At 42.7% G+C, this 12,462-nt stretch overlaps 1 protein-coding gene across 1 annotated transcript in view; it reads left to right on the forward strand.

The window, feature by feature from the left end:
* TTN (titin) overlaps positions 1-12,462 on the forward strand; it is a 239,816-nt gene that overhangs the window by 61,250 nt on the left and 166,104 nt on the right. The window contains exons 59-83 of the mRNA XM_032445727.1: positions 42-320; positions 469-750; positions 878-1,156; positions 1,290-1,568; positions 1,659-1,937; positions 2,072-2,359; positions 2,582-2,860; positions 3,071-3,352; positions 3,910-4,188; positions 4,286-4,567; positions 5,076-5,354; positions 5,484-5,771; positions 5,976-6,254; positions 6,357-6,635; positions 6,739-7,017; positions 7,134-7,421; positions 7,554-7,841; positions 8,619-8,900; positions 9,666-9,944; positions 10,063-10,344; positions 10,490-10,768; positions 10,887-11,174; positions 11,401-11,679; positions 11,764-12,042; positions 12,117-12,395. Coding sequence (XP_032301618.1) covers positions 42-320; positions 469-750; positions 878-1,156; positions 1,290-1,568; positions 1,659-1,937; positions 2,072-2,359; positions 2,582-2,860; positions 3,071-3,352; positions 3,910-4,188; positions 4,286-4,567; positions 5,076-5,354; positions 5,484-5,771; positions 5,976-6,254; positions 6,357-6,635; positions 6,739-7,017; positions 7,134-7,421; positions 7,554-7,841; positions 8,619-8,900; positions 9,666-9,944; positions 10,063-10,344; positions 10,490-10,768; positions 10,887-11,174; positions 11,401-11,679; positions 11,764-12,042; positions 12,117-12,395 — 7,035 coding nt within the window. The remainder of the gene's footprint in view (positions 1-41; positions 321-468; positions 751-877; positions 1,157-1,289; positions 1,569-1,658; positions 1,938-2,071; positions 2,360-2,581; positions 2,861-3,070; positions 3,353-3,909; positions 4,189-4,285; positions 4,568-5,075; positions 5,355-5,483; positions 5,772-5,975; positions 6,255-6,356; positions 6,636-6,738; positions 7,018-7,133; positions 7,422-7,553; positions 7,842-8,618; positions 8,901-9,665; positions 9,945-10,062; positions 10,345-10,489; positions 10,769-10,886; positions 11,175-11,400; positions 11,680-11,763; positions 12,043-12,116; positions 12,396-12,462) is intronic.

Below are 12,462 nucleotides of genomic sequence, written 5' to 3' on the forward strand. Positions count from 1 at the left end.
ATCCTCTTTTTTTTTTTTCTTTTTTTTTCCCCATGTTATAGAACCACCATATTTTGTGGAAAAGCCTCAGTCACAAGAAGTTGTGCCCCATGCTAGGGTTCAGTTCAAAGCAATGGTGAAAGGCTCTACCCCTCTGCAGATAAAGTGGTTTAAAGATAGCCAGGAGCTCCTTTCTGGAGCCAATCGTTCTGTCTGGATGGATGATACATCTAGTGTGCTGGAGCTCTTCTCAGCTAGAATGTCTGACTCTGGGAACTACACTTGTCAGATAAGCAATGATGTTGGGACTGCAACTTGCAAAGCAACACTGTTTGTAAAAGGTGTGCAGCGCAGTGTTCTTCACTGTTCTTTGTGGTTCTGATTTTTCTGTATAATTGAAGGGGGGAGACAGCAAACACTTTTTGGAAAAATATTTCCAAAAACTATCCTGAATATTATGAAACCTCACCTTTTTTGTCTGTCTTCTAGAGCCTCCCAGGTTTATTCAGATGCCAACTCCTGTAGTAGCTTTGCGTGCAGGACAGTCCACCACTTTTGAGTGCCATGTAGTAGGAACACCAGAGATTCGTGTCACATGGTATTTGGATGGGAATGAAGTGACTGATGAAGCTAAGTACGGCATCTCTTTCATTGATGGTCTAGCCACTTTGAAAGTCACTCAAGCCAGAGTGTTGGATAGTGGGACTTATGTTTGTGAAGCTCACAATGATGCAGGTAGTGAGAGCTGCAGCATCGAGTTGAAAGTAAAAGGTTAGTTTTAAAAATTTTGTCATCATCCAGCTACACCACATAGCTAGAGTGATGGAAAAGGGGAGACCATTTCTCCCCTTGTAGTTACCAAAGTTACTATCCACTTTCCCTTTATTCCTCTTTGTAGAGCCTCCAACATTTGTTCGGGAGTTGAGACCTGCTGAGGTAGTAAAGGGTTTAGATGCCACGCTTGAGTGTGAGGTGACTGGTACTCCTCCATTTGAGGTGAAGTGGCTGAAGAATAATAAGGAGATGTTCAGCAGCAAGAAATATGCTATCTCCACCAAAGAATCAATATTTACTCTTAATGTGACCAACTGTGACACCTCAGATGTGGGTGAATATCAGTGCATTATATCAAATGAAGTTGGGAGCTGTTCTTGTAGCACAAGGCTCAGCTTGAAAGGTCAGTCTCCTGAAAAGTACCCCCAAGATTACAGTCCCTAGCTGAGGTGTAGTGACTATAATGACCTTATGTGATTTCTCCTTTCTTCTCTTTCTATGACCTCTCTTCTACACAATAAAACCTCACACCACAGAACCAGCATCCTTTGTCAAGAAACTGGAGAATGTCACTACAGTTTTGAAAGGCACCGCATTCTTCCAGTGTGTTGTAGCAGGTGCTCAACCCTTATCTGTGTCATGGATAAAGGATGAGAAAATACTGGAAGATGATGAATACCACCACATTACCTTTGAGAATAATGTGGCCACACTGAAACTTACCAACGTTGACCTCAGCCACAGAGGGAGATACACCTGCCAGGCAAAGAATGAATCTGGAGTGGAGAAATGCTTTGCTTTGCTTTTTGTGCAAGGTGTGTAGGTGCATCCCCTCAAGCTCACCACTGGAAATCAGTCAGTTCTCAATGTCACTAATTACCATTTTTTTACACTTTATACCACAGAACCTGCACGGATAATAGAAAAGGCTAAATCACTTAAAGTTACTGAAAGAGACCCTGTGACTTTGGAATGTACTGTAGAGGGGACACCAGAGCTCCGAATAAGATGGTACAAAGATGGCAAACAGCTCCTACCCAGTAGATATTACACAATGAGCTTTGAAAACAATGTGGCCAGTTTCAGGATTGAACCTGTATCGAAGGAGGATAGCGGTACATACAGTTTTAAGGTTGAAAATGACTTTGGAAGTAGCACCTGTGAAGCTATTCTGACTGTGCTAGGTTTGTATTGTCATTTACCAAATTTGCCAATACAACTGGAAGGGAGTGGAAAAAAAGAAAAAAAAAAATGGTAGTTTGTGAAAGATGAGCACTAAGGTAACCAATGCATCTTTGCCATGTTTTGTGTTGTACAGATCAAGCAATTCCTCCCTTATTTATCAAAAAGCTAACCAAAAAGGATGTGGTTCTGGGATCTTCTATTCAAATGGAGTGCAAAGTCTCTGGATCACTTCCCATTTCTGCAAAATGGTTCAAGGATGGGAAAGAAATAACTGACAGTGCAAAATATAGAAGCCTGTGCCACGAGAACACCATGTCACTTGAGATTGCTAATCTAGAGCTGACAGACACTGCAAATTACACATGTAACGTCTCTAACGTTGCTGGAAGTGATTCTTGCAGTGCTGTCCTGACAGTGAAAGGTTTGAAACTCTTTAACTACTACTTTTTTCTTGAGAAAAACACTTAAATCTTATGCTAACATAGCGCTCTTCTACCTCTTAATGCTGGAAACTTGGTCTCCATTTTCTTGCTGTGTATCCTTAACCTCTTATGTGTTCAGCGCCTCTGCTCTTCTAACTCATTTTCTTCACTCTTAGGCATTCTTGATATAATTGAATGTTTCTTTTTCTTAAAAACTGCAGAGCCACCAAGCTTCCTAGTAAAACCTGAAAGCCAGCAAGCCATCCCAGATTCCACGGTGGAATTTAAGGCCACACTAAAAGGAACACCGCCATTTACATTAAAGTGGTTCAAAGAGGATTTAGAACTTGTGTCTGGTCCAGCTTGTTTCATTGGGATTGAAGGGTCAACAGGGTTCTTAACCCTGTATTCGGTGGATACTTCTAGGAGCGGGCACTACACTTGCCACATTTCAAATGATGTTGGCAGTGACTCTTGCACTACAATGTTGATGGTAACAGGTGTGCACACTTTCTTGCGGTGTTTTGCAGTCTTTCTTCTCTGTTTCTTTGCTTTTTTTTCTGCCAAGCCCAGCTTAGTAATCTTTGATACCCTGCCAAGTGAATTCCTTACCCTTCATTTGCAACTAATGCTTGTTTGAATTGCTCTTTTCCATCCTCTTTCCTTTCCAGTATTCAGACCTTTCTGACTCCATTCTTTTGGTTTTTTAGAACCACCCAAGTTTGCTAAGAAGCTAGAAGCAGCAAAAATAGTAAAGCAGGGTGACTCAGCCAGGCTTGAGTGCAAAGTAAGTGGATCTCCAGAAATGAAAGTAGTGTGGTTCAGAAACGACCATGAAATTGTTGCCAGTGAAAAATTCCGGACCTCATTCATTGACTCTGTGGCCGTGCTTGAAATGAATCATCTCAGTACAGATGAGAGTGGTGACTACATCTGTGAAGCTCAGAACCCTGCCGGCAAGGCCAGCTGCAGTACCAAAGTCACAGTGAAAGGTTAGCTGTCCTCTCCTTCCCCAACTACATCCTATTTTAACCTGGTGGTTTCTCCCCCTGGAAATTCACAAAAACATTAGATTCACTTCTTATTTGAGAGAGTGCCTTTTTCTTTGTGTTTTGTTTCTTTCTTGATATCCCCTCATCCCTTCTTCCAGAGTTTGAGCAAGAGTTGTTTGTAATGCAGATGTGTACTAGCCTAGGTGCTCTCTGTGAATACCAAGGTCCAAGACAGGTAGATCTGCTATATTACACAGCTGAAATATGAAGAACAGACCCAAACTAATCAGTGTCTGTTTTACACCCTCTAGTACAGACTATAAGACCTATACCCTCTCTGTCAAGGATCACACCTCTGTTGTTTAACTTCTCTACAGAGGAGCTCAGAGCTGTGAAAGCTCACCAGCATTTCATGATGTGCCCAGAAAACTGAGCAAAGTCCTTGCACTTCTGTTGATTGTCCCAGCAGTCTTGATGTGGAAGAGCTTATATCAGTAAATTGTTGATCAAAGAGTTCTATACTCCTTTCTAAAAATGATCATTTTTTCCCTTGGTAGAACCCCCTGTGTTCAGCAGGAAGCCCTCTCCAGCAGATATGCTCAGAGGAACTGAGGTTAGCCTGGAATGTGAGATTTCAGGAACACCACCATTTGACGTTACCTGGTACAAAGACAAGAGACAAATCCGCAGTAGTAAGAAGTATAAGGTTACAGCAAAAAACTACCACACAAGCATTCGCATTCTTAATGTTGAAGTTGCAGATATTGGTGAATATCAATGTAAAGTTCAGAACGACGTAGGAAGTGACACTTGTTTTTGTACGGTGAAGCTTAAAGGTAAGATAATGGCCTTCAGCAGTGCTCCCAATGGCACTGCATTGCTCTTCTTTTATGTAGACACTGTATTTACTACAACTGCATGTTTCTTGTCCAGAACCACCGAAATTCGTGACAAAAATAAACAGTGTGACTGTTGTGGTTGGTGAACCAGTGGAGTTGCAAGCAAGAGTGGAGGGCTCCCAGCCGATTTCTGTGCAGTGGCTTAAAGACAAGGAAGAAATTATTAGAGAAAGTGAAAACACGAAGATCACATTTATGGAAAATATTGCAACTTTACAGCTTGTTCACACAGAAACAAGCAGTGCTGGGAAATATATCTGCCAGATCAGAAATGATGCTGGAAGTCGCGAGTGCATGGCTACCTTAACTATTCTAGGTTTGTAAAAAGCGTATATTTATAGAACATCTTTGTTAAGTTAGGAACTTGGTAATTTAGTATCTGATGTACCCTTTGTTTATGCTTCTGAATTCAAAACAGGCAAAACAGAGAATCCTTGCGTCTCCAGTAAATATTAGTTGGGTTGCTTTTTTCCAGTTGCCCAGGGATAGAAGTGAAAGGAACTACAGGCCTCTTTGCTGTGATGTTCAGTTGTCTGTATTCCTAAGTCATGTCTTCTCTTCATGTATGCTTGAAGAAAGAAAGATGTGTTTATCTCATGGAAGTTTCAAAATATTTGTACTCCATGTCAGAGAGCATCTGAAATATCTAGCTTAGAGTGAGATAAAACATGGAAAAATGTTGGAAAATATTTCCCAGCCCAACAAACAGAGATAACTTTATCTGTTATCAAACATATAAGCCCTGTATATATTGTAATAATACTTGCAGATAGTACTAATAATATCCAGTTTTCACTACACATGTTGATTGTCTCTCCTTCCAGAGCCTGCAGTCATTGTAGAGAAGGCAGAGCCAATGAGGGTTACTATAGGAGATGCCTGTACTCTGGAGTGCAAAGTGGCAGGCACACCAGAACTATCAACTGGGTGGTTTAAGGATGGCAAAGAACTGACAAGCAGCCAAAAATACAGGATTACTTTCATCAACAAAGTATCTACACTTAAAATTATGGATGCAGAGAAGGAAGATGGTGGATTGTACACTTTTGCAGTTCAAAATGATGTGGGGAAAAGCAGTTGCACGGCATCGGTTGAAGTTTTAGGTCGGTTGGGTAGTTTGTCTTCTATCTTTTACCAAAACTTACTTTTATTCCTATACTCTTTCTTTCATTCCATTCCTTCCCTCCTTTTCTCTCTAACAATGGATTTATTATATATTTTTTTTTATGCAGATCGAATCATTCCTCCTTCTTTCACAAGAAAGCTAAAGGAAACCCCTGGCATCCTGGGTTCCTCAGTGCTGCTGGAATGCAAAGTGGCGGGTTCACCTCCTATGTCTATTGACTGGTTCCAAAATGGAACGAAGCTAGTTAGTGGGGAAAAACATAATATCACATTTACGGATAACCTGTGTATTTTAGAAGTTAATTCACTGAGCAATTCAGATACCGGAACTTACATCTGCAGAGCTACCAATGTAGCTGGTTCGGATGAATGCAGTGCTGTACTGACCGTCCAAGGTCAGTATATAATGGTCAGCAAGCTCTCTGAGCTACTCTTTGCTCTTTCTCTCTTAACATTGCCTCTCGTCTTCTGTAAGTATACTGAGAGAAATTATTGGCTAGAAAGGAAAGGCTTTCTTTTTTAACTTCAGTAGGTATGTGGAAATGCTGGGGTCATATTGTAGCAACTGCCTTATCTCTCTTTTTCTCTTATGTATTTAGAACCACCATCTTTTGAGAGGACACCTGAGCCTTTGGATGTCTTGCCAGGCACAAGCATAACTTTTACAGGTGTTATCAGAGGAACCCCTCCTTTTAAGGTGAACTGGTTTAGAGGAGCCAGTGAACTTGTGCCAGGGGACAAATGCAATATCTACTTGGAGGACTCCGTTGTGGAGCTTGAGTTATTTGATGTTACCCCTCTCCAAAGTGGAGAGTATACTTGTCTAGTGACTAATGAAGCTGGCAGGGCAAATTGCACAACACATCTTACAGTAAAAGGTTTGTAAATATTGCATGTCTTTGTATTCCCTAAAATATAGTTTCCTTCCTTCCATTTGTTACTACGGTGCTCAGCGTTTCTGAATTCTTACCCTTCATTAGAACCGGCTGTCTTTGTGAAAAAACTGAGTGATCAATATGTGGAACCTGGTAAGCCCATCATCCTGGAAGGCACTTACACAGGCAGCTTGCCCATCTCTGTGACATGGAAGAAGAATGGCCACACACTTGCTCAGTCTCACAAGTGTAGCATCACTACCACAGAGAAATCCTGCATCCTGGAGATCCTTGACAGCACGAAAGAGGATGCTGGAGAATACACCTGCCATGTTGAAAATGAGGCAGGAAGAGATGTCTGTGAGGCTGTAGTCTCTACCCTAGGTGTGTTTTCCCTTTTCTTCTTTTTCTTGCCTGTTCTTTGAAGTATATGCTTTCAAAAGCCTGGCACTATATAATGAGCCTATCTAATTGCTTCTCTTTTTAGAACCTCCCTATTTTGTTACACAACTGGAGCCTCTTGAGGTGTCAGTTGGGGATTATACAACAATGCAATGTCACATTGCTGGAACCCCAGAAATTACAGTGTCTTGGTACAAAGGTGATACAAAACTCAGGTCTACTCCCGAGTACAAAGTGTTCTTTAAAGACAACATTGCTACCCTCACTTTCAACAAAGTGGCTATCAATGACAGCGGCGAATATATCTGCAAGGCAGAAAACAGTGTAGGAACTGCATCTACAAAGGCTCTCTTAACAGTTCAAGGTGATGATTTTGTATTAGCTTGTTACAAATGCTTCTTTACTGTACTTCTTCTCTTGCAAAACTATATATAAAATTGCTTCCTGGCATGTATTTATCTTTTACTTGTTTTCTTCCAGAACGCAAACGACCGCCTTCCTTTGCAAGAAGATTAAAAGACATCGAACACCCTGTTGGTTTACCCCTTAAACTAATGTGTCGACTCAATGGCTCAGAGCCCATCACTGTGACTTGGCATAAAGATGGTGTGCAATTAAGTGATGACCACAATGTGCACACATCCTTTGTAGAAAATGTTGCAGTGTTGCAACTGGTGCGAACAGAGATTAACCACACTGGGCAGTACACCTGCACAGCCACTAATGCTGTGGGTACTGCCAACACAAGCGCTAGGCTTACAGTGACAGGTGTGTTGGTTTACAAAACTTTTGCCTGCATCACAGGTGCCTCCTTCCCATTTTATGTATGCAGTGGTATTTGTGTGCTGGATTAACTTTTCTATGAGATACGAGCATTATATTGTTTTCTTGTGTTTCTAGAACCCAAGCAAGCACCTGTCTTTGATACTAAGCCAGAATCTATTGATGTGCCTTTTGGAGAAAGTGCTGATTTTGAATGCCACGTTACTGGAGCCCAGCCAATACAAATCACCTGGTCCAAGGATGGTCGGGAGATCCGAACTGGAGGAAACTTCAATATTACATTTGTAGCAAACACAGCTCATCTTCGAGTGCTCCGAGTGGGTAAAGGAGACTCTGGCCAATATACTTGTCAGGCTAGTAATGAAGCTGGGAAAGACTTTTGTTCAGCCCAACTGAGTGTGAAAGGTATTGTGATTAAGTCAACTTTGCATGTTCTCTTTCTCTTGGGTAAAGAGTCCTCTTTGTAAGTGAGCCTCATCTTCCACCCTTTTCAGCTTGGAAATAAATAGAAAGGAGTTTTTCAGAAAGCAGACGGGCCATGAAATGACTCTTCTGCTCTCATACTGTGCCAATAGAAACTTTGTGCACCTGCCAATTCTCCAAGGGACAAAACTCTTTGCAAAGCTCTTTGTTGGTATGGAGAGCTGCACATGATACTCTCCTTGCTTTTTACTTCATTATTAGTGCTTAAATTAGAATTACAGGGGTATTCACACATAGTGATTATTCAATAGTAAAATACAATTACCTTGCATATTTCAGTTGAAGTTGTTAATTACTGATTTAACCTAGATTATAAGTCACTTAAGTTCTTCATGCAGAAATATGCCTTAAAGATATGCAAGCAAGTGCAACTGTACCTACCATTTCTACTGCTCCTGGGGTAAGATCCTGGGGGAGATGGGCTTGTCAGTACCTTCGTGATGTGCTTGGAACATTTTCACCCCACAAAGGTAACTGCAATGCTTCTCTTGAGTGGAACAATCATCATTCAAGTGTCTTTTACAGTTCTAGAGTTGGCAAAACCTAGTTGTATTTGTTTTTGCCATCTTTAATCCTTCTTGCATCTTTCATTCTTTGTTGCACTCCACTGCTCTTGTGCTCCCTGTGACTCTTGCTCAGCACTGTAGATTTCGCGTGGCAAATGCATGCTGTCATTCTCTACGTACTTTTTTTCTGCAGAACCTCCCAAGTTCACCAAGAAACCTGAAGCCTTGCGGTTTGTGAGGCTTGGAGACACAGTTCAACTTGAATGTAAAATCACTGGCACAGCAGAGATCAAGATCACATGGTACAAGAACGATCAGGCACTCCAGATGAGCAACAGGCTCCACATGTCCTTTGTAGAATCTACAGCAGTGCTAACTATCTTGGATGCCAGTGCTGAGGATGCCGGCGATTATATATGTGAAGCCCAAAACTCTGCTGGCACTGCCAGCTGCAGCACTTCATTATCAGTTAAAGGTCAGCAGCATGGCTCCAATGTACCACCAGAATCCCGATCCCACTTCTAGCTGCACCCCCAGGCAGGGAGCTGCTGCCTTGGTAGTCCTGGCTGCTGGGGCAGTGTCTTCACTCTCACATTAGAATAGGGATATGATATAGGCAGCAGAAAGTAGGCAGGAAGTGGTAGTGGGTGTTGAACTGTGTAGCCACTCCTTTGCCTCCCCATTTAAGTCAATTGTAAGCTGAATAAGGCAAGGCTGCTGGCTCAGAAGAGAAGCATGGAATAGATGGAGCACCAGCCATGGTGAGAGAGCAGCCATCACTGCCTCCTTTTTTATACATTGACTCAGGCAGGAGTGAAATCTAATAAATAATGGGGAGTTTTTACACTGAGCCTAACTGATCATAGCTTTTGTAATTGGAAAGAGGTGGAGGAAGCTGGAATATGGTCCTGAAGAGAGGGGAGAGAATGACTCTGGGGGAGGGATGCTGAGCTCTGATTCCAAACAGAATACAGAATGTATTCTGATATGATATAATGATACAGAAGTGCCGTATTTTTCTGCCCTTGGGATTCTGAGTGCTTCAAATGAGTTCCTGGAGAGATATTGGGGGGGGGGGGGGGGTGCGCATTTTTTAGAGGTGAGACCATGTATTTGGAGAATAAATATGGATTTAGAAGAAGTACAGGGCTCTTTCCTGAATATGTTGCCTTTTGATACTATCCAGAAACTTACCCAGGGAAGCAGTCTCACACATTATGATGTGATTCTTTTTTTATAGAACCACCTGTTTTTAGCAAGGTGCCGAGCCCTGTGGACACACTTAAAGGCTCGGATGTTATCCTCCAGTGTGAGATAGCAGGGACTCCACCCTTTGAGGTGGCTTGGTTCAAGGACCGGAGGCAGGTCCGGAGCAGCAAGAAGTTCAAGGTAACAGCAAAGCACTCCATTGCCAGTCTTCATATACTCAGCCTGGAATCTCAAGATACTGGAGAATATCAGTGCAAAGCAATGAATGAAGTGGGGAGTGACACTTGCACCTGCCCAGTGAAATTCAAAGGTTTGTATTTTTAAGGATCAACAATACCAGCACCTTCTTTTCTTGATCTCCTGGCTGTGCCTCTTCCAAGCAGGCATGTGTGATTAACTCTCCTCCACCTCCTTGTTTTTACCATCAGAACCCCCACGGTTTACCAAGAAGCTGAGTGACACTGCAATCTTCGTTGGAGAGGCAACAGCCCTGCAGGCAGTGGTGGAAGGGTCCCCACCTATTTCTGTTGTATGGCTGAAAGACAAGGGTGAAGTTATCAGGGAGAGTGAAAATGTCCAAATGTGGTTTATGGACAATATTGCAACTCTTGAGATTGCCAGTGCTGAGGGCGCAGATGTTGGAAAGTACATCTGTCAGATTAAAAATGATGCTGGTATGCGGGAGTGCTCTGCATTTTTACAGGTCCTAGGTGGGTATAGCCTACTCCACAGGTACCATATCTTGTGACTTGCGCAGTTTCCTCTACCACCTTTATTTGCTGCTTATATCCTCTGCTAAGTGGTTTGCAGGTGGATTTCCTGATGAAGTGTTTTCCCCCTTCCTTCCTGTTTCAGAACCAGCAGTCATCTTGGAGAAGACTGAGCCGATCACAGTCATGGCAGGCAACCCTTTTACCCTGGAGTGCAAAGTAGGGGGGACGCCTGAACTTATCACTAAGTGGTACAAAGATGGCAGAGAACTGAGGAACGATCGCAAATACCAAATTACCTTTTTCAACAATATATCTACTCTGAAAGTCTTTTCTGCAGAGAAGGGTGACAGGGGCTTGTATACTTTTGAGGTGCACAATGAGGTGGGGGACAGCAGCTGCACTTCTTCAGTTGATGTTTCAGGTCAGCTCTCTATCTTTTTAAAGACAGAAGTTTGGGTGTTTATTTATTTATTTATGCATTTCACTGGAAAAAAATCAAGTGCTATTTTCTTATAATTCTTCTGCACTGTCTTACTTAGATCGCCTTGTTCCTCCTTCATTCTCAAGAAAATTAAAGGAAACAAATGGGGTGCTGGGATCTTCAGTGTTGCTGGAGTGCAAAGTGTCTGGCACGTCCCCCATGTCTGTGGCCTGGTTTCAGGATGGGAATGAGATTGTTGGTGGGGAAAAGTATGAAATCTCATTCTTGGATAACATTTGTGCTTTGAAGTTGAATGCCCTGGATGTCACAGATACAGGGCCATATACTTGTGTGGCAACTAATGTGGCTGGATCTGATGAATGCAGTGCCTTCTTGACTGTACAAGGTCAGTGGAAAACTGTCACAGACCCTTCTACAAAATACTTCTTCCCTCTTTATATCATACATCTTATTTCATGGTGGGTTTTTTTTGTTTTTTGGTTTGTTGTTTTTTTTTTTTCTGGTTTCTCCCTTGCGCTCTCTTTATTTTAAACCTGTTTTAGGTTTCATCCCCAACAGGAACTCTCCTATTAACATCTTTCTCCCTCTTCACTTCTTTGTGTTACCCTTAGAACCACCTTCTTTTGTGAAGACACCTGATCCCCAGGAAGTTTTGCCTGGATCAAGTGTGACATTCACTAGCCATATCAAGGGCAGTACACCCTTCAAAGTCACCTGGTTCCGAGGCATCAGGGAGCTGGTGCCAGACAGCACCTGCTCCATTTCTCTGGATGAGTATAAGGCACAGCTGCAGTTGTTCAACGTAGAGCCAGGGAACAGTGGAGACTATGCCTGTGTGGTCACAAATGATGCTGGCAGTGCCTCCTGCACAACTCAGCTCTTTGTGAAAGGTGTGTGTTGTGTTTATGCATAGACATGCCTCTACAGCACTGCCACACTTGTTCCTCACCCTATTGACCTGTGCCTCCACACAGAGCCTGCAGTCTTCACAAAGAAGTTAAGTGATTTCAGTGTGGAGCAAGGGAAGTCCATTGTTCTGGAAAGCATCTACACGGGAACCCCTCCCATCTCTGTTACCTGGAAACGAAATGGCACACCAGTAGCTCAGTCTCAACGCTGCAGTGTTACAACTACTGACAAATCTGGCATTCTTGAAATCTTTAACAGCACCAAGAGTGATGAAGGCGAATACACCTGTGAGGTGTCAAACGAGGCGGGTGGGGATGTTTGTCACAGCCTTGTATCCATCTTAGGTACGCACCACCCTGATCCCCTAGGGTACTCCAGTGATGTTCTGCCTCTACTCACTATGCTCTTTCCTCTCTAGAACCACCCTATTTCATCACACACCTGGACCGTGTGGAGGTGAAGATTGGCGAGCCCTTGGTCTTAAAATGCCAGATAGGTGGTGCACCAGAAATCAAGGTGTCTTGGTATAAAGAAGACACCAAACTCAGATCAACACAGGCTTACAAAATGCACTTCAAAAATAATGTGGCCACACTGGCATTCTCCACCGTGGAGGACAGTGACATTGGAGAATATACCTGCAAAGCAGAAAACAGTGTTGGCTTTGCTTCTTCCACAGCTTTACTTGTTGTTAAAGGTGATGGGCTTAAGGCAACTCTTTCCTGGGGTATTTTGTAGAAACTTTTTGTTGTCTACAGAAGGGG

Source organism: Coturnix japonica, chromosome 7, assembly GCF_001577835.2.
Source record: "Coturnix japonica isolate 7356 chromosome 7, Coturnix japonica 2.1, whole genome shotgun sequence".
Taxonomy (NCBI): Eukaryota; Metazoa; Chordata; class Aves; order Galliformes; family Phasianidae; genus Coturnix; species Coturnix japonica.